This window comes from Theobroma cacao, chromosome 1 (assembly GCF_053813885.1).
Source record: "Theobroma cacao isolate CCN51 chromosome 1, ASM5381388v1, whole genome shotgun sequence".
In the NCBI taxonomy this organism is placed as follows: Eukaryota; Viridiplantae; Streptophyta; class Magnoliopsida; order Malvales; family Malvaceae; genus Theobroma; species Theobroma cacao.
The window spans coordinates 9188225-9205906 of record NC_142639.1 but is presented as its reverse complement, the minus strand read 5'-3'; the positions used below and the strand labels follow the sequence as shown (position 1 = coordinate 9205906).

The 17682-nt window shown below is 32.7% G+C and overlaps 2 protein-coding genes across 5 annotated transcripts; both read left to right on the top strand.

Annotated features, from left to right (window-relative positions):
- The first annotated feature begins 1937 nt into the window (after positions 1-1937).
- Positions 1938-10403, top strand: LOC18612075 (Pentatricopeptide repeat (PPR-like) superfamily protein). Of its 3 annotated transcripts, none has more exons than XM_088803041.1 (5): positions 1938-2275; positions 2416-3960; positions 5319-5362; positions 9144-9202; positions 9946-10403. In XM_088803041.1, the coding sequence occupies exon 2, from the start codon at positions 2492-2494 to the stop codon at positions 3863-3865; it is 1374 nt and encodes a 457-aa protein (XP_088659167.1). In that variant the 5' UTR covers positions 1938-2275; positions 2416-2491; the 3' UTR covers positions 3866-3960; positions 5319-5362; positions 9144-9202; positions 9946-10403. The 3 variants fall into 3 exon arrangements, with proteins under 3 accessions (XP_088659167.1, XP_088659166.1, XP_007048730.3); XM_088803040.1 differs by having other exon boundaries at positions 2416-4319; XM_007048668.3 differs by having other exon boundaries at positions 2416-4319; positions 5319-5366.
- A 1427-nt stretch (positions 10404-11830) lies between these two features.
- Positions 11831-17503, top strand: ASP1 (aspartate aminotransferase 1). Of its 2 annotated transcripts, none has more exons than XM_088803051.1 (11): positions 11831-12229; positions 13046-13131; positions 14832-15038; positions 15173-15278; positions 15418-15522; positions 15668-15840; positions 15936-16095; positions 16585-16680; positions 16780-16874; positions 16972-17057; positions 17123-17503. In XM_088803051.1, the coding sequence occupies exons 1-10, from the start codon at positions 12056-12058 to the stop codon at positions 17042-17044; spliced, it is 1275 nt and encodes a 424-aa protein (XP_088659177.1). In that variant the 5' UTR covers positions 11831-12055; the 3' UTR covers positions 17045-17057; positions 17123-17503. The 2 variants fall into 2 exon arrangements, with proteins under 2 accessions (XP_088659177.1, XP_007048727.2); XM_007048665.3 differs by having other exon boundaries at positions 11832-12229; positions 17139-17503.
- Positions 17504-17682: the final 179 nt, after the last annotated feature.

Sequence of the window (17682 nt, the reverse complement as noted above, 5' to 3'; positions counted from 1 at the left end):
TCGCTATCATATTCCGTTCTCGATAAATATAAGAAATCTTTATTTCCCAATCGAGTTGTAGCAAGTTGTGAATAGCGTTTAGTAAATCAGAATTTGCATGTGGATGCGATGCGTTGGCAGTAATTGCCTGAACCACGATTTTAACTAACAATCTATATTTATATTTATATTTCTTAATATTTTAAATAATAATATATTTTTTTGATAAATGAATAATAATATACCTAAACACCAATATTTAAAAAATTTAAAATTCGAAGTATAATTAATGAAAATTTTGTAATACTATATTAACTACAAATTATTCAAACTATTGGATTTAAAAATTTAAAATGCTTCATTATTTTATGAACTTACAACTTAAATTTATATAACAAACTATTCTTAAGGTTATGTTTAAGAACTTAAATTTGAAAAAAAAAATTCAATTTTCAAATTTATACCAAATTATACAGTAAATTTTTGAAAACTTTTGTGATCATATTCAAATTTATAGGTTTATTATATCCTTATTTAGTGATAAATTTGAAATACTTTTACATATATTTTTATATACATGTATATATACAGATATTTTAAATTTATTTTATTATATCATTTTCAGTTATATAGGTGTATTGATTCTAAAAAAAAATGTTATATAATGTTTGTATTCACCCTCATTATTTATATAACAAATTAACTAAATTCACCAACTCCCTCTTCTAAGATTTTTGCATTTCGCCTTTATTTATGGCCCAAGATTAACGAGCCTAGCCCAAATTGTATTAGGCTTGGATATGAGACAAACTGCTTAGACCTAAGTCATTATTGTACTAAGAAATTTGCAAATTGCACTTGGGTGCATCAAATAAGTTTGGTTCAATTATCATTATCCCCTAGAATTTTTAAATGTAAATGTCCTTAAGCATTTTTTAAACTATGTTATCAAAAGGAAAATTATCGTATTAGAATTTTTGGACTCTACAAGTAGAGGTTTCTTTTTTTGGGTTGAAAGGTGACTCTACAAGTGTAGTTAAGAGATAAACAAATATTTTGTTAAGATATATTATAAAATTTAATAAATTAATTATCAAAATGATATATAAAAACTCGTTAATTCATTTGTAGAGTTTAAAAACACAACCATCAGTTTTTTGTTTGCATTCGACTATTATTAGCTCACACCTTAAGTGTTCAATGGCTAAAAATGTTATTTTAAGTTCATATAACAAGATTCTTCCTTTATATATATATATATAAACACAACCATCAATGTATACAATTATATTTCTTCTAAAAATATTCATTATACTTAAAAAATAACTATAAATATTTATTCAACAATAAATATATAAGTGTTTAACTTAAAAAGAGCCATTTGGAATAAGTTAATGATTTTAACAATATTCCTTGGTTGCTCGAAACAAGTAAGTGTAAGGAGTTAAATATATTCAATTCTTAGTGCAGGGGGAAAAGGGGAGTTGAAAGTAAATGGGAGAGGAAAAAAGAAAATGAAAGCCACAAAAAATAACAATTTTTCTTATTTTAGTTGTAAAATAACTACCATGATTTTTTAGTAAATTCATATTAATTGTTTAAGGTTGTTTTGGACATTTTTGTCAAAAATCCATCATAAAATTTGTTTAATCTCTTTTTAATTGTAAAAATAAAAAATAAAATGCATTTGAACAAAAAAATTAAATAGTAAAAAAATAAATTAATAATTTTTTATCTCAGTTTTTGCAAAAAAAACCAAAGATAAGATTTTAGGCTATGACCTAAGTAATTAGGTTTAAATATGTGCATTTAAACTTTTTCTTTACCCATTCTTTAATTAAATAATAAAATAAATATCCATACCCTTTATATTTTTTTTATTTTCATAAATTTTAAAAATATAAAATCCGTAAAAAACTCAAAACGCAAATAATAAAATCAACCGAATTAAAATGCTTTTGAACAAAAGAGAAAAAAGGACACAATCAAATAAGTTTGGCAACTATTTGCAACTAAATTAAGTGTTCAAAGGTTGCCGCCACCGGCGATAGCCATTCTCCTCCCTCCTCCCTTTCCCTTAGATTCCCTCTTCCATCTTCTTCGTCATTCTATTTCCGAAGACCCAGCCCCTTAAATTCAATCCTTTCCAAGGACAGCAAATTGCAGCTGTCGAAGCTTCGCCCACCCACAAGTCCGCCAGCGGAGACCCAGCTAACGCCACCGGTTAATGCGCACCAGTCCAGTTCTTTTTTCTTCTTCTCTTCCAATTTCCATTGCCAAATTAGCGAAGACAAAGGTGATTTATTTACATCTCCGGACTCACCTATTCTTTACAATTTGATAAAAAGATTATTGTTTTTTATTTAGTACTAGTGCAGATATAGATATAAACCATAAAACTTATTAATCCTCATGAATATTGTTTTTCTTCTGCAGGTTTTTTTTTTTTTTTTGGAATTGTTTAGCTTTATGTGGCCTTGTTCTTGAATGTACATTAAGAAAAAGAAAAAGAATGGTTCGTAGATTGTCAACTAGATTATTGAACGTTTGCATTGCTTCATTTTGTAAAGCCCATAAATTGGAGAAAGCCGAATCGGTTATTATTGATGGTATAAGATTGGGAGTGCTCCCTGATGGCGTAACTTACAACATTCTTATTGATGCATACTGTCGTTTAGTTGGAATCGATGCTGGTTACTCTGTTCTTCATAGAATGGGAGAAGCTGGGATTTCCCCAGATGTTATTTCTTACAATTCTTTGATAGCTGGCGCCACTAGGAATTGCCAAATATCTCGGTCTTTTAATCTGTTTGATGAAATGATTCAAAGAGGTATTGCTCCTGATATTTGGAGTTACAATACTTTGATGCACGGCTTCTTCAAGTTAGGAAAACCAGATGAGGCCAATAGGGTTTTCCGGGATATAATACTTGTTGAGCATTTGCCTTGTGTCGCTACTTTTAACATTATGATGAATGGTCTTTGTAAGAATGGGTATACCGAGAATGCTTTTATGTTGTTTAGGAATTTACAGCGTCATGGATTTGTGCCAGAGTTAATGACATACAACATTCTTGTTAGTGGATTATGCAAGATTGGTAGATTAGGGCTGGCAATGAGGATTTTTAAAGAAATAGTAGAATCGGGTCATGTTCCAAATGCCATAACATACACTCCTGTACTGAGATGCTGTTTTAGGAAGAGGAAGTTTGAAGAAGGGCTCGAGTTATTGTCAGAAATGAAGAGTAAAGGGTATACGTTTGATGGTTTTGCTTACTGCACAGTTACTGGTGCTCTAATCAAGATAGGCAAGATGAAAGAGGCAACTGAATTCATGGTGGAGATGATGAGGACTGGTATTGAGCTTGATATAGTGTCTTATAACACCCTCATTAATATGTATTGTAAAGATAATAAGTTAGAAGAAGCCTATAAGTTGTTGGATGATATAGAAAAAAAAGGGTTGGAATGTGACAAATATACACACACGATAATGATTGATGCATTGTGCAAGGCAGGTAATATTGAGGGGGCTGCACGACATCTGAAGTACATGAGTACGATGGGCTTCGATTCAAACTTGGCTGCCTATAATTGTTTTATTGATGGGTTGTGTAAAGTTGGTCAGATTGACAATGCAATGAAAGTCTTTAAATCAATGGAGGTAAGAGATTCTTTTACCTACTCCTCTTTGGTGCACAATCTTTGCAGAGCTGGAAGGTACCGCTCTGCATCCAAGCTTCTGCTATCTTGTTTGCGAAGTGGCATGAAAATACTGAAGTCTGCCCAACGGGCTGTCCTGTCTGGTCTTCGCTATTCTGGATTTCCTGGAGAGGCAAGAAAGGTTCAGTCCAAGATTCGTATAGCTCGAATATTAAATTATTGATAATTTGACCATTATTTTCCAATTCAGTGCTAGAAGTTGGAAGATTTTCTTAGTACAGCTGATTTAACATTGAGGATCATTCTTTGTGGATCAAGGTACTGATCGGAATGATGTGACTTTCTTGTTGTTGTAAGATCAATGGCTTTTTTGGGGTGAAAAACTGTTGGCCAAGACAGAGACTAGCAATTCTGAATCAAACCACAACTACTTGTTATTCACTGCATACATGTTTCCATCATCAAACACTAGATGATGTGATGTGAATTGCTTGAAACCTCTACTTCTGCATCAAAAACTGTGTAGCATATTAACAGGAGATACATCTATGAAGCTTGTTACTAGATTGGCTGCTTTTCGTGTGGTCGCTTCTGTTTTGGTGTTTTTTCTGGATTATTTGACTTCCTTTGCCTTCTATCAAAAATTAATTCTCGAAGAATTTCTTAAATGGAATCATGTAAGGAATTGCTTCCTTTCAAGAGTGAATTATTTTATTCTTATTTTGATTTAATGAAGAAATTAGCCTTTTTTTATTTTTATAAATTTGTTGCATTTGAGGTAATTGATGTCCATTTTAGAAGCAGGAGTGTGGATAAACTTGGTATCTCCAGCTGTGTCTGAGACATGCTAGTAATTTATTAACCAAAGCCTTTGATAAAATTTAATTTAAATATTCAACTTGAAGGGCTTGAAAAGGGGATCTTTGTGGCTTTTTTCTTTTGGTTGTATAATTGTGATAAATTAGAAGGTTATCTAGGCAGTTTGCATTTCTCACCCAAGTGTGGTCAATGGTCATACATTGTCTATAACTTCAGCATAGTTTTTTTTTTTTTTAATTTTTCTTATTTGCATCTTTTTTTTTTTTCTAATTTGTAACGGACATAGATAAACTATTGACTTTGGACTTTACTTCCTTACTAAGTTTGATGGGCGAATAGCAAGCTATATATTTGAAAACTTTCCTCTTCAGCTTTATAGTTTGGTCATGTTTTAAGCTTGCAATTTGACATTGGGTTCATTTTTCTTTGCTTTCTTTTTTCTCCTTTTCTGCACTTCTGGTCTAAACAGAAAGGGAGTGTATCATAGAGAAAAGAGCGAGAGGAGTTTTCAATGGAATGATAATACTATTAAAACTGAATATTCAGGAGACCGACATGCATGCTGTACTTTCTCACACTTGCAATTATTTATTTCTTTGTTCTTCTTTGTTTAATTTATCTCTTTAAAGTCACAGTAGCTTCTTCCATGTTATTTCACTAGCATTGTAAATGAAGCAACTGCTGTATGTGTAATTAGTTTTGGACCCTGATCATTTAGTGACTGAAATCATAGACCTTAGGTAACAGTGGGTTCTAGTATTCAAAATAATAAGATGTCAAAAGTTGGTTATAATAACGCAAGAATGTTGAAGGCCAGTGTATTGTTGGGAATTTTGACACTTTGCTCTATTTTGTAGGGACGTGAGCTGCTCTGTTTGCATCCTATCAAGGACATATGTTGGTAGGTAATCATCTTTTTTTTTAAAAAAAAATTTTACTTTTCTTTTGTTTGCTTCTTTTGTTTTGTTTTTGTTTTTCATTTTTCTTTTTTTGTGATTTTCTTTTCCATGTTCACTTTTGCCTTTGTCTCTCTCTTTATCATTGCTGTTTCCTCATTGTTCATTTATGTGCCGGACTTGCCTTTATTATTGTCATCAGTCTTACCTTCAACTGGCATAAATTTGATCATGGAATTCTTCATGGGTATGTGTAGACAAACCTCAGGATAGAAAAGTTGATCCTTGTGCTCATGTGAACTTTACTGATAAAATATAGTTAGTTTGAATTACACCTTTACACCCTGTGCAGTTTACAAGTTTGTCAAATAATATGAAAGCCGAAAATTTCTAATTCTTGCCACTATACTCATGAAAACCCTTAAAACTAATCAATAAAAAATTTAATAACATATCATTCAATTAATTTCATAATCTAAAAGTAATTTGACTAATTAACAGTATTAAAATCAAGTGACCTTAAACATAGGGAAAAAATAAAGTAAAAGTACAAAAAAGTACTCAATACGTTTGGTTGTAAGTCTCATTGTGATCCTTCTTTTTACACTTGCGCAGAAGTCACAAAGACCAAAAAGGTTAGGAGTTGAATTGCTTGGTGAAGAAACTATGTTCGTTGAGATACCTAAGCGCATGTTTGGTTTACAAAACCTTTTGTTTTAATTTTCTGAAAACAATTTTCATTTTCTATTTTTTGATTTCTTAAAACCGTGTTTGGTGAATAAAATGGAAAATTATTTTCTCAAAATGAAAATAGTAATAATGCATTTGGAATACTAGTGTTTTCTATTTATAAGAAAGAATGAATATGATTAACAAATATAATCAGATTAAAAAACTTAAGTGAAGCTTTTTATTGTCAACAATTTTTGTTAAAATAAATTAAATAAAAGTTATATTGTTGATAAATTTCAATGAATAGATAATTTATAGAAAGTTCAAGTAATCATAACAACTTAACAAGCATAAATATCTTATTCAAAAAAGAATTTCAACTATAACTTACAAGTGACAAGTTTGTTTTCTATTTAATTTCCATTGAATAAATTATAAATATAAGTTTAATTGCTTTTTATATCTTATTTAGTATATTGAGGTTTAATTATTTTTAATTAAGATCATGATATAAACCCTTTTTTTTTAATTTCATATAAAGTTGAACAGATGACCTTAGTTATTTATCTGAATTTTGACAAGTGGCTTGATCCATTTTTCACCTCTTGTCTATCATGATTTGGGAACCCACTCAATAAAAACGTAAATTTGTTTTAAAAAATTTCTTAAAAAATTGAATAGATGACCTTAGTTTTTTATCTGAATTTTGACAAATGGCTTGTTCTATTCTTCACCTCTTGTCTATTGTGGTTTGTGAACCCACTTAAAGAAAATGTAAATGGCCTGGTTGTTGGATTTGGCCATTTGGAACAAAAGAAAGCAACAATATTAAAAGTAAAAAAAGAAAAAATTGCACGATAAAATAATTGGGAATGTCATGTTGTCATTGTTTTCTCCTTACTCTCTTAAAAATGATCACAATATCTTTTTTGTGTTCTCCAAATTTAGTCCATTTTCATTATCATTTTGTAGAAAGCAATTTTCAAAACAGTCACCAAACATGTTCTCAACATCTTTTTTCCTGTTCTTTGAGAAAATGACAATAAAAAAACATTTATATTTTCTAAACCCAAACACACTAAAATTTTCAGAGAGCTAAACATACCATTGGATCTGTTGACTTGAGCTTTTTCTCTGCTTTTCAAAACAACCAAATGAACTGTTAGTAAAAATTTGGTCTGATGGTTTTGGTTTTATGAGTTTACTTGTTTGGTGCTGTTTTTTGGGATTAATATGGTTTGGTGAGATTTGCAGTACAGTTGTGGTTACTGGGATATACGGACATTCTTATATGCATGTTATTGCTACTCTATGTTATTGATTTATTACTCTCACGAAACTTCCCTTGCAACCTTAATTGTAAATTGTACGATCCTAGTGGAGACCTGGTTTGGTCACCTGCTTAATTTTGTTATTGTCTATATAAATATAGGCTCTGATGTTTACTCATCAAGATAATTGTTGCAAGCCGCATAAGGCTGAGTATGAGAGATTGACATTGCTTCCCGCCTTATTGCGTCTGGAGTATCTTGTATTTCATATGTGCCTACTATATTGTCATATAAAAAGCATTAAGTTGAAACAGTGAATTTGGACAGGTTATAATCAAAATGAATCATTTGATCAGCAAAATTTTTAATGCCGCATACATTACTCAGTATAACAATTTGACTATGCCCTCTGATTATTTCTTTGACAGTAATGTTGATTCTCATAATATAAGTAAACGACCCTTAGTTTTGCTTGGCTGATATAAATAAGCATACAAGTGTAAAATTGACTTTTAGTTTTTTTTTTTTTTCTTTTTCATTTCTTTCTGATTTGCCAAATGAAGACCTCAGTAAAACTTGGTATTTCCCTTGGTCTATTTAGGACATGCAAGCTCTGACCCTCTTAACAATTGAAAGCTATAGAGAAAGTACAGTTGAAGAGCTAAAATAAGTGCTCCATTCTCCATGTTTCTTTACAAAAAGAAAAAGGAAAAACTGCTCCATTGATTTAAATGCATCAGGGTTAAAGTTTTGCATAATTCATTGGTGTGGGAAAAACTGAAGCTTCATTTGCTTGTTATTTTTGGTACTTGCTTTTTACTTCCTAAAAACTAGCTACAAATAAAGCAAATAATAGGAAGCAAAATCATAGTTAACTAAAAACAAACAAATAACTAAAATGCAACACTTATTTTAACATAATTTTATTATAGAAAAGTAAAATCATATATTTTGTTGTTCAAGAGTTATATTTTCTGCTTTCTATTTTTCGAAATATAATTTGCTTTATATCCACACACAATTTTTGTTTTTTGCTTCCTGAATCAGAAAGCTAGTAAAAGCATCAACCAAATGGTACCTTAGGTTGCTTTCTTCTCCCTTGAACTTTTTAACTACATACATGCATTTTACTGCCTTATGTATGTCATTCTTATGGATCTCAAACCATGAATTTGTCATTCGAAGTTGTAACTTTTACCCTCTCCAATTTGTGCTTACACATGTGGATTTGCATGCTTTTTTCCCTAAAATCAATATCCCTAAAATTGTCCGAAAATAACATAATTTGGCAAACAAGCATTTCTATCTCTGTTTCTAATCTGTGCTATACAAACAACATTCTCAATCACAAGTACTGATGCAATAAAACATGCTTAATCTTCCATCTTGTGATTAAGCGCAAAGTAGCTATGTTTGACTTTTTCTAAATTGTATTTCATCAACAATAAATGTCTTTTGCTACAAGAATTTTGGACATAATCAAAGCCTAAGGAACCATTCTTGCACACACACACACACACACACACACATATATATATATTGTGGGTGGGGTGGGGGCTGAAGCTTGCATAATCCTGTTGCTCTTTGTCAGTGTGAACCCTATTAACCCTTTTTACTTGATATGCTGCTTTATATTTAATTGCTCTGGAAAAGCTACCTTGGCAAATATTATTCCCTTACAAGTAGTTGAAAGGTGCATTAGCTTGAAAAGATGCTCTTTCGCTACTTTCTTAGACATTCAATTTATTATTAAATCAATGGGGGTGATAGACATTTAATAGCGGAGATGGATGGATGAAGTTCCAACTGTATTGGATTTAACTCTCTCAATTGGGTTTTGCAGAAGTGTATTTTACATGGAAGACTTAGCCTTGCAGGATCAATGGTCTAAAATACTCACAGGTAACTGCTTTCCCTGCTTTCTCCATATTTTTCCAAGGTTATCTAGCATTGCTGCTCTCTATTGTCATGTCTGTTGACTGTTGGTTGAGTGAATTATAAATTCTGGATTTTAATTTTTAAATAATAAGAGATTAAAGTAAACATATGTTCTACAACTAGCCTAAAGTCCTAGTACAAATAAAATAAATAGATAACTGTACACAAGAATTCTATCCCAAACAAACTACCCTATTTGAGCAGTCCTCTTGAAGTTGGGCTCCCTGTGCACTCTGCGCTTAGCCCACAGTGCTACAAGACTGGGTGGCATTGGTATGTCTGTGGCCTATTGGTTGTCGATGAGACCCCAATCAATGTTGGTCCAGGGTCGATTTCTGGCCCTAAGAGGTGTGCAGCACCTAATTGTACTGCTGTCTCAACTACACTGTATCTCATCCAGTTTAGGACGATTATCTCTCAACAAATTTTTCATATTACTGACAGCTTTGAGATACCTAACTTGGATGGATTCCTACTAGATTGTATCTTGTTTTTTTTTTTTTTTTTTTTTAACTTAAGACACATAACACCCTTAAATCTCCAAAAGATACTGGAACGTTTATATGGAAATAGGTAAATGTGAATTTTTTAAAATACAAGGTAAAAAATTTAATTTTGATTTATATGTGCGTACCCTTACTTTTATTTTATTTAGAACGGAGTTAAAGTATCACTATATTAGTTTAAGTTGAAACTGTCTGTTGCAGGTGTGATGAAGGAAGAGGCACCTCATTAGAAAATTATCTGGAACCTTGGCAGTTGTCATTGAATGCTGGGTTAAAGCATCTATTTCTCCCTGGGATCCATTCTAGTTGCATTTGCAGAAAGGAGTTTAGAGGCTGGTTGCTCAGGGAATAGGAAGAAATTCTCATAGCCTCTCTGTCTTTTCCTTTGTGGATCAATGGCTTGGCTAGACGACGGAGGATGAGGTACATCCAGCAAGTTGTGGCATCAGGTAGCTCTTTCTGCTCGTCGTTGTCAAGGTGCAAGGATCTCTCTCTAGTGTCTCCTTCCCCATTTCTTCTCTTATTAGGTAGTTTGACAACATTAAATGAAGCTCAAGCCCCCAGCCCAACCTATCTCCACTCTAAATTATTGGAGTAGCGTTTCAAACTTAGCATTGGTATCAGTTAGCATTCAAAAGCATTTCAATATTTTATTTTTATTTAAAGAGTTCCATTCGAATCTATCATTATTTAAATAAAATAATATTAATATCAGATAAAATTTTGTGCAATGCTTTCCATAGTTTCTCCTCCAAATATGAGATACTTTTAACTTCCAAGTTAAAAGAACTAAATTGAAAGACCTCCCACCTTTTCTTTCTTTGTAATTGGACAACTGAAGGGATATAATAGAGAATAAAATGTTTTATTTTTTATTTTATAGTTATTACTTTTAAAAATTATAAGAATCAATTTAAAACTTACTATTTCATCGAAGAAGAATAGAAGTCAATACTACTTTGAAATGTCCTAATAAATTAGTGAGGTGGAAGGGGTAATAAGAACACAATTTCTTGGCATGACCCAACACACGAAACAAAACAAAAAATTCCAAGTTTATTTCTCCTGAAAGCGGAACATATCAACCAAGCAATGAATGAAGGAGTGCTCCACGAGGTGGCCTCAACGGTCAATGTCCCATCCATTTTAGGACGATTATCTCTCAACAAAATTTTCATATTACCGACAGCTTTGAAGATACTTTACTCCCAGCTAGATTATATCTCTCTTTTTTTTGCTTTTTAAAAAAAAAAAAAAACTTAAGACAAATAAAACCGTTATAATAAGATCTGACGTATTTTGAGTTGAAATTTATGGATATACTTCAAAATTTATGTGCCAAAAAGAAAATGTAAGTTTCAATACTTATTAGTTTCAACATTTTCCTCCAACAATCAGAAGAAATGTGCTCAGTAGTCTAAGTAGCAATTATGAATCATGCCACTCAATTTCCGTAAATATTCAATTCATTTCTAATTCAAAAGACTTGCCTTTGTTTTTTTTTTTTTATTTAATTGATTTTTTTTCAAATACACTGTACTTAGCATTTGGCATACACGTTATAAGAGTAAGTTATACACATTTGACATGTATAACCGTTTCCTTTTTTTGTCTTTTATATTTTTATACTAACATTTGTTGACACTTGAATATTTGCATTTTTATTTATTTTTAAATAAAATACTATATATATATATGTAATTTTTTTCATAAGATTATAATCTAAAAATATAATGAATAAAGAATTATGAATCAAGTAAATTTTTATTTTAAATAAAATGATTCAATGCAATTAGAAATTTTATCTATACATAAAAAAGAACTTGTTAGTATACTTTTTTATTATAATTGAAAATTATAATCAATTAAAAAAGGATTGTTAGTTTTATTTTCATGTTTAGTTTCATTTTTAATTTGAAATTATAAAGTTAATAGTCTTGTGTATCGCCCGCAGTCAAAACTGACGAGAAGTCAAACAAACCAAAAGGAGCTAGGCAGGCAATGACGCAAAGCAATCAACCTAAAGGTTAAAGTCGTAATATCCGGAGAAACCCGTGTCAAAGGCAAAGACGTAAAGCTCCAATGGGAGCATCCTCACGCATTTCAAGGTCGTTGCAACAAATTTCTCAGCCGGATTCGATTCGCTTCCTCCCAACATGTCCACCATTTTACTCGTATATAAACACTAGCAAAACTTTTCAACTGCACTACTAGCAGTTGTTTTGGTATATTTATTTCGTTTCATCGGTAAACGTAAAACCTCTTGCTTTCTCACTCTGTTCCAATTACGAGCGTCTTTGTTTGTGGCGATATGGCTATCCGAAGAGCGATGTCAGGGGGGCTCATGGGGCGGACGGCGGTCCTTGGAGAGAGATCCATGTCGTCTTGGTGGCGTAGCGTGGAGCCTGCTCCGAAGGATCCGATTCTTGGTGTTACGGAGGCTTTTTTGGCCGATCCCAATCCCGATAAAGTCAATGTTGGAGTCGTATGTTTCTTTTCTTTTCTTTTCTTTCTTTCTCTTACGGATTTGTTCTTTGACTCTTCTGTTTCTGAGCTGCTCTCTTTTTGAAACGACTTACGCTAGCGAAACGTTTAATTATTGCTTCTCAAAAATTGTACTACTTCGTTTGAGCTAATTGTGTAAGCCTCTTTTGCTTGGTTATGTTTTTGTAAGTTTCTCTGTTACCAAACAGACAAACTTAGGCTCTATTTGGTCTTCGATGTCCTCTGTACTTTATCTAGAACTTCTTAAAAACAAAATAGTAACTGTCGGAGTAAAATGAAGAAACAGTTTCCTTATTATACAATTGAATACTGCAAATAATTTATTCTAAATGCATAATTATTTCATATAAAAATAAAATAATTTTATAAGGTTCTTCTTGAAATACTATTTTACTTTTTAATTATTAAAGGTTTTTTTTTATCTCTTTTTGTTTCGTAGCATGTTTTTACTTTTTCAAGTAAACTGTGAATAGTAAAAAACTAAAAATATTAACCAAATAATACCTGAATCTTTTTTTTTTTTATGTCTTTACATTTGCCCTTTTTTGTTTTAGGCACAGTGTTTTTTTTTTGCAAGTTTTACATTCGTGGCTTCGTACAGTCGAGTTGAGTTCTATTTTTGGGATTAAAATATGGGTAATTAATTCAATAGTAATTAAGAAATTATAGAGCTTGAACAAGATGAAACAGAACATTAATACCTGTTGTCTGTTGACAATTACAGGCAATTTTCTTTATCATTCTGAAAATACGAAAGGCAATAGAGTAGTTGAACTTCCTTACGCTTTGTTTTCAGGGTGCTTACCGTGATGATAATGGAAAGCCGGTCGTTTTGGAATGTGTTAGGGAAGCCGAGCGAAGGATTGCTGGATATTTGAACATGTAAGCATTTTAATCATTTAACTTTGTTCTTCTAAGTTCTAAGTCATAACTATAGCACAAAACGTAACTACTTAGGCTTTGTTTAATTATTATTGGTACTAATTACATTTTTTTTTCTTTTGTAAATTATTGAAAATAAAAAGTATGTTCCATAAATAATGCTTATTCCTGACAATTATGTTTGGATGCATGTCTTGGTCACATTTTGGCTCGTATTACTATTTAATTTTACTGTTTAGCAATGTTTTTATTTTTTGGTGGAAACGGTTTATCAACTTTTAAGGAAGCAAAATCCAAGTCCTAAAGTAACAACTGAGGCTCTGTTTTCTATTATTTTTGTTTCGTATTTTTTTTATAAAAAAAAATAACAAAACTATCAATAAAACAGATAATTGTATTTCATAATTAATTAAGTGCATTTTCAATTATTTTTTATTTATCTATTTAAGATTAGTTGTCACCAATAGTAATGAGTCCTGTTGAAGTTTTATTGAATTCCATATTTGACGGGTTGGTAACTTTTTTTTGGTGGTCCCATGGAACTAACCCTTTTATCTCCCACTACCCATTTGATTCCTTTCATGATGTTGACACTTTATGGTTTAGATCATGGTTCTGTTGATAAGTCTTACAGAATATTCTTGTCTAGCCCTTTTCTTGTGGCCTCTTCTTTTAAAGAAAAGGTAGTCGTATGATTACTGGATATTACTAAATTTTGAGACTTAGCTTAGTGGAATTAGAAGATGTGAAATTATTGAATAATACAGTTACTGGTTTGTTAAAGTGGATCCTGTAGGGAGCTTAGATACTAAAATGCAAGACTTCCAGAATGATAAAGGAAGGTAGTCCTATGATTACTGGATATTATCTGGTCTTAGTTCCACCTTTGTGGCAATGGTATTTAACCTAACTAAAATGCAACCTCTATGAAAATGATTTAAGAGTGTATGAACTAGAAACTTCCTTAAAAATGAAAGTTTTTTCCTTGATAGATCTTACCCAAAATCAGAATTGAAGCATCTATCAGTATATCTTTTGAATTATATTTTTTCCGTGAATCTGCCTTGCTGCCCTAAATATAATTTCTGGAAACGGGAAAAAGAAAGAAAAAGGTCTAGTAACTCAGAATTTGTCTGTGACAGGTATAGCTTAGATCCTTAAACAATTATCAAAGGTGGTAGCATAGGACCGTTAATTTTCATTTTGAATATTGTATATAAAAGCTCCTAAATATAGGAAAATCTTTATCAATCTGTCTGTGCTCGACTATATGTACGTTATTTCTATTCTTATGCAACTGCTGGAACTAACTTTTGATTGGCCTTATCTGGAAAGCACCCTTGGAATGCTAGTCGTTTACATTTTTCTTTACAAAGTAGACCAGCATTTTCTCTGTTAAATCCTTTCTTTGTGCATTGATACAAGAACAAGCTTCCATTCATCATGCCCTTTTATTCTGTTCCTGTGAGATGATGGTTCATATATGCACATATATGTGTTCGACTGTGCTTATATAACATCCTTTGCATGTTCTTTATTGTCTTATAGATGGATTGTATTGAACCTCATGGATATTTAATTCTTTCAACATCCATCTTCAGATGGTGGAATTTATATATTCAATCATACAACTCGTTTCTTATTCTTTTTATTTCCATAGAATTGATGGAAATGTTCTCTGTATGTTGTCTTTTGATTAGGGAATATCTTCCTATGGGAGGAAGTGTGAAGATGGTGGAAGAAACACTAAAGTTGGCCTATGGAGAGAATTCTGAGTTGATAAAAGACAGAAGGATAGCAGCAGTCCAAGCTCTGTCTGGGACTGGCGCATGCCGACTTTTCGCGGACTTCCAAAAGCGTTTTCGTCCTGATTCCCAAATCTATATACCAGTCCCAACTTGGGCCAAGTGAGTCTTTATTGTCTTTTAAATACTATGCCTCCTCACTTGCCTCTTTTTCGTTGGAGGACCTGGACAAGTCCGGTTATAAGAATGAGAAATCTCTCTCTCATTTCTTTTATTGCTTTATGGGATTTCAACAGCCACCACAACATCTGGAGAGATGCTCAGGTCCCGCAGAAAACTTACCATTATTATCACCCTGAATCTAGGGGTTTAGATTTTGCAACAATGATGGATGACATCAAGGTATGCAAGGATCATCCTACAAAACCTGAATATTGGAATTAATATTGACCCTTATTCTTTATTTCCATTAGTTGCTCAATTCCCCTTGACTTTCAATGTGTATCATCATTGCCAATATTATGTCCCTCTTTCTGCACAGAATGCTCCAAATGGTTCATTCTTTCTACTTCATGCTTGTGCTCATAACCCTACTGGTGTGGATCCTACAGAGGAGCAGTGGAGAGAAATCTCACACCAGTTCAAAGTAAATACTCCTTCAGAGCCCCTTCTTCTTTCCCCAAAGTTACTTCTTGAAACAATTTGTACCCTCTTGTTCACTTTTCATGCTCTTGTCCTTTCCAATTGTCACTACTGCTTTGCCTTGTTTAAACATTATATTCTATTTTTAGGTGAAAGGTCATTTTGCCTTCTTTGACATGGCATATCAAGGTTTTGCTAGTGGTGATCCAGAGAAAGATGCAAAGTCCATCAGGATTTTTCTTGAGGATGGTCACTATATTGGAATTGCCCAATCGTATGCAAAGAATATGGGACTCTATGGCCAGCGGGTAGGATGCCTTAGGTAATTGTCTCTTTAGCATTGGAAATGGAATGCAGAACGTTTTGCTTATCAAAGTTTGACTTCCTGATACCGATTGTCTGCAATAACCACTGCAGTATGCTTTGCAAAGATGAAAAACAAGCAATAGCTGTGAAAAGTCAATTGCAGCAGCTTGCAAGACCCACGTACAGCAACCCACCTCTTCATGGTGCACTCATAGTTTCAACCATTCTTGGTGATCCAGACTTGAAGAAACTATGGCTCAAAGAAGTTAAGGTAATATTGCAAGGCTTTTTTATTAAAGGTTTGCAATTAGTCTAATTATACAAAATGACAGCAGGTGAGTATATGTGAGTGATGTCCTTGGTTATTGCACGTTCTAGGGTTAAGGATGATCATATAAAACCCATGGAAGCATGTACTTGACATTGAACCCAACCGAGCTTCCTTAGGAGGGCCAGTTAGGTAGCACTAGAACACTTTTAAGCTTCTGTACGAGAGACTGTTTGGTAGCGATATTGGGTGGAGTGTCTGGCGGAGTATCTGGTTCTCAAATGAACTTTTGATAGATTTTAGCAAATTTCCTATTTTATTCTATCACAGTGCAGCCCTGAGATGAACATAGTTGAATGTAATAAAGTAATTATCTGTTATTTCAAATAAAATAAAAAAAGTAACTATCTTTTTAATATTATTTTTTGGGATTACCTGAAATTGACTAAACTTCAAAAGGAATTGGACTTATTCCAATATTTTTCTCTCCAGGTCATGGCAGATCGCATAATCGGAATGCGAACAGCTTTACGAGGGAACCTTGAAAAGCTAGGGTCACCATTATCATGGCAGCACATCACTAATCAGGTTTGTTAAGTTTGTCAATTACTTGTCTGAGTATAAGCTGACTTATTTTATGCAAGTTAGATGGTGGTTAGCGATGATAATCCTTGTTATTTGAAGCAGATAGGGATGTTTTGCTATAGCGGGTTGACACCGGAACAGGTGGATCGCTTGACAAATGAATTTCACATCTATATGACTCGCAATGGTAGAATCAGGTAATATATCTCTGAAAGCAGTTCCTCTCTCTTTCTGGACTGTTGGTGCACGCATCAAGAGCGAAAACTTATTTGCTAATGTTGCAAACAAATGCAGTATGGCTGGCGTTACAACGGGCAATGTTGAATATTTGGCTAATGCGATTCATGAAGTCACAAAATCCGCATAGAATTGCTGAACAAGTAATCAATCTCTCTCTCTCTCTCATTTATGTATATATTGCTTTCAGCTCATCTGTGACAAACAGATTTATGTTCTCATAGGAAGGACGAGTGAGCGAGCATCACGCATGCCGTACTTGGAGTATTCTGCAGCATCATTTCTCCATTGAACTGTTCTTAGAATAGAAAGAGGGAAAACATTTGATCTCAAATCTGATTGTCAAGAAAGGGCAACGACAGTCGGTGGCGCTATTTAATTAGCCTTTTTGTAGTTAGAAATAAAACGGTGCACCAAGTATTTTTGAAAGCATAGTTACAACGCTGAATAATTACAATGTAACGAATTGGTGGCAGCTAAAGTTGATGCCAAAGGATGTATGGTGTTCTAATTTTTACTGATCAAATATCTTTATGACATGGCCAAGTCCATTAAGATAAAATAAAAGTGGAAATTTAGTGATAAAAAATGGATGGGATCTTTCAACTTTTTGTTAGTACAAACTGAGTAGTAAGTAATATAACAAAAACTAATGTCTTCTCTCTGTAGAGCCACTACGGAAACAAATGCAATCAGTAATAATGAGCATTGCCACGAGGAGGCCCAAACAGCTGGCTGGTTGCCGGTTAACTTCCCCACTTTCAGCAT

Excerpts from the sequence above, each read along its gene's own strand:
- LOC18612075 (XM_088803041.1), top strand. The coding sequence starts at position 2,492 with ATGGTTCGTAGATTGTCAACTAGATTATTGAACGTTTGCATTGCTTCA.
- ASP1 (XM_088803051.1), top strand. The coding sequence starts at position 12,056 with ATGGCTATCCGAAGAGCGATGTCAGGGGGGCTCATGGGGCGGACGGCG. Across the intron at positions 15,523-15,667 it reads AAATCTCACACCAGTTCAAA|GTGAAAGGTCATTTTGCCTT; the intron begins GTAAATACTCCT and ends TTCTATTTTTAG. Across the intron at positions 16,096-16,584 it reads TATGGCTCAAAGAAGTTAAG|GTCATGGCAGATCGCATAAT; the intron begins GTAATATTGCAA and ends TTTTCTCTCCAG.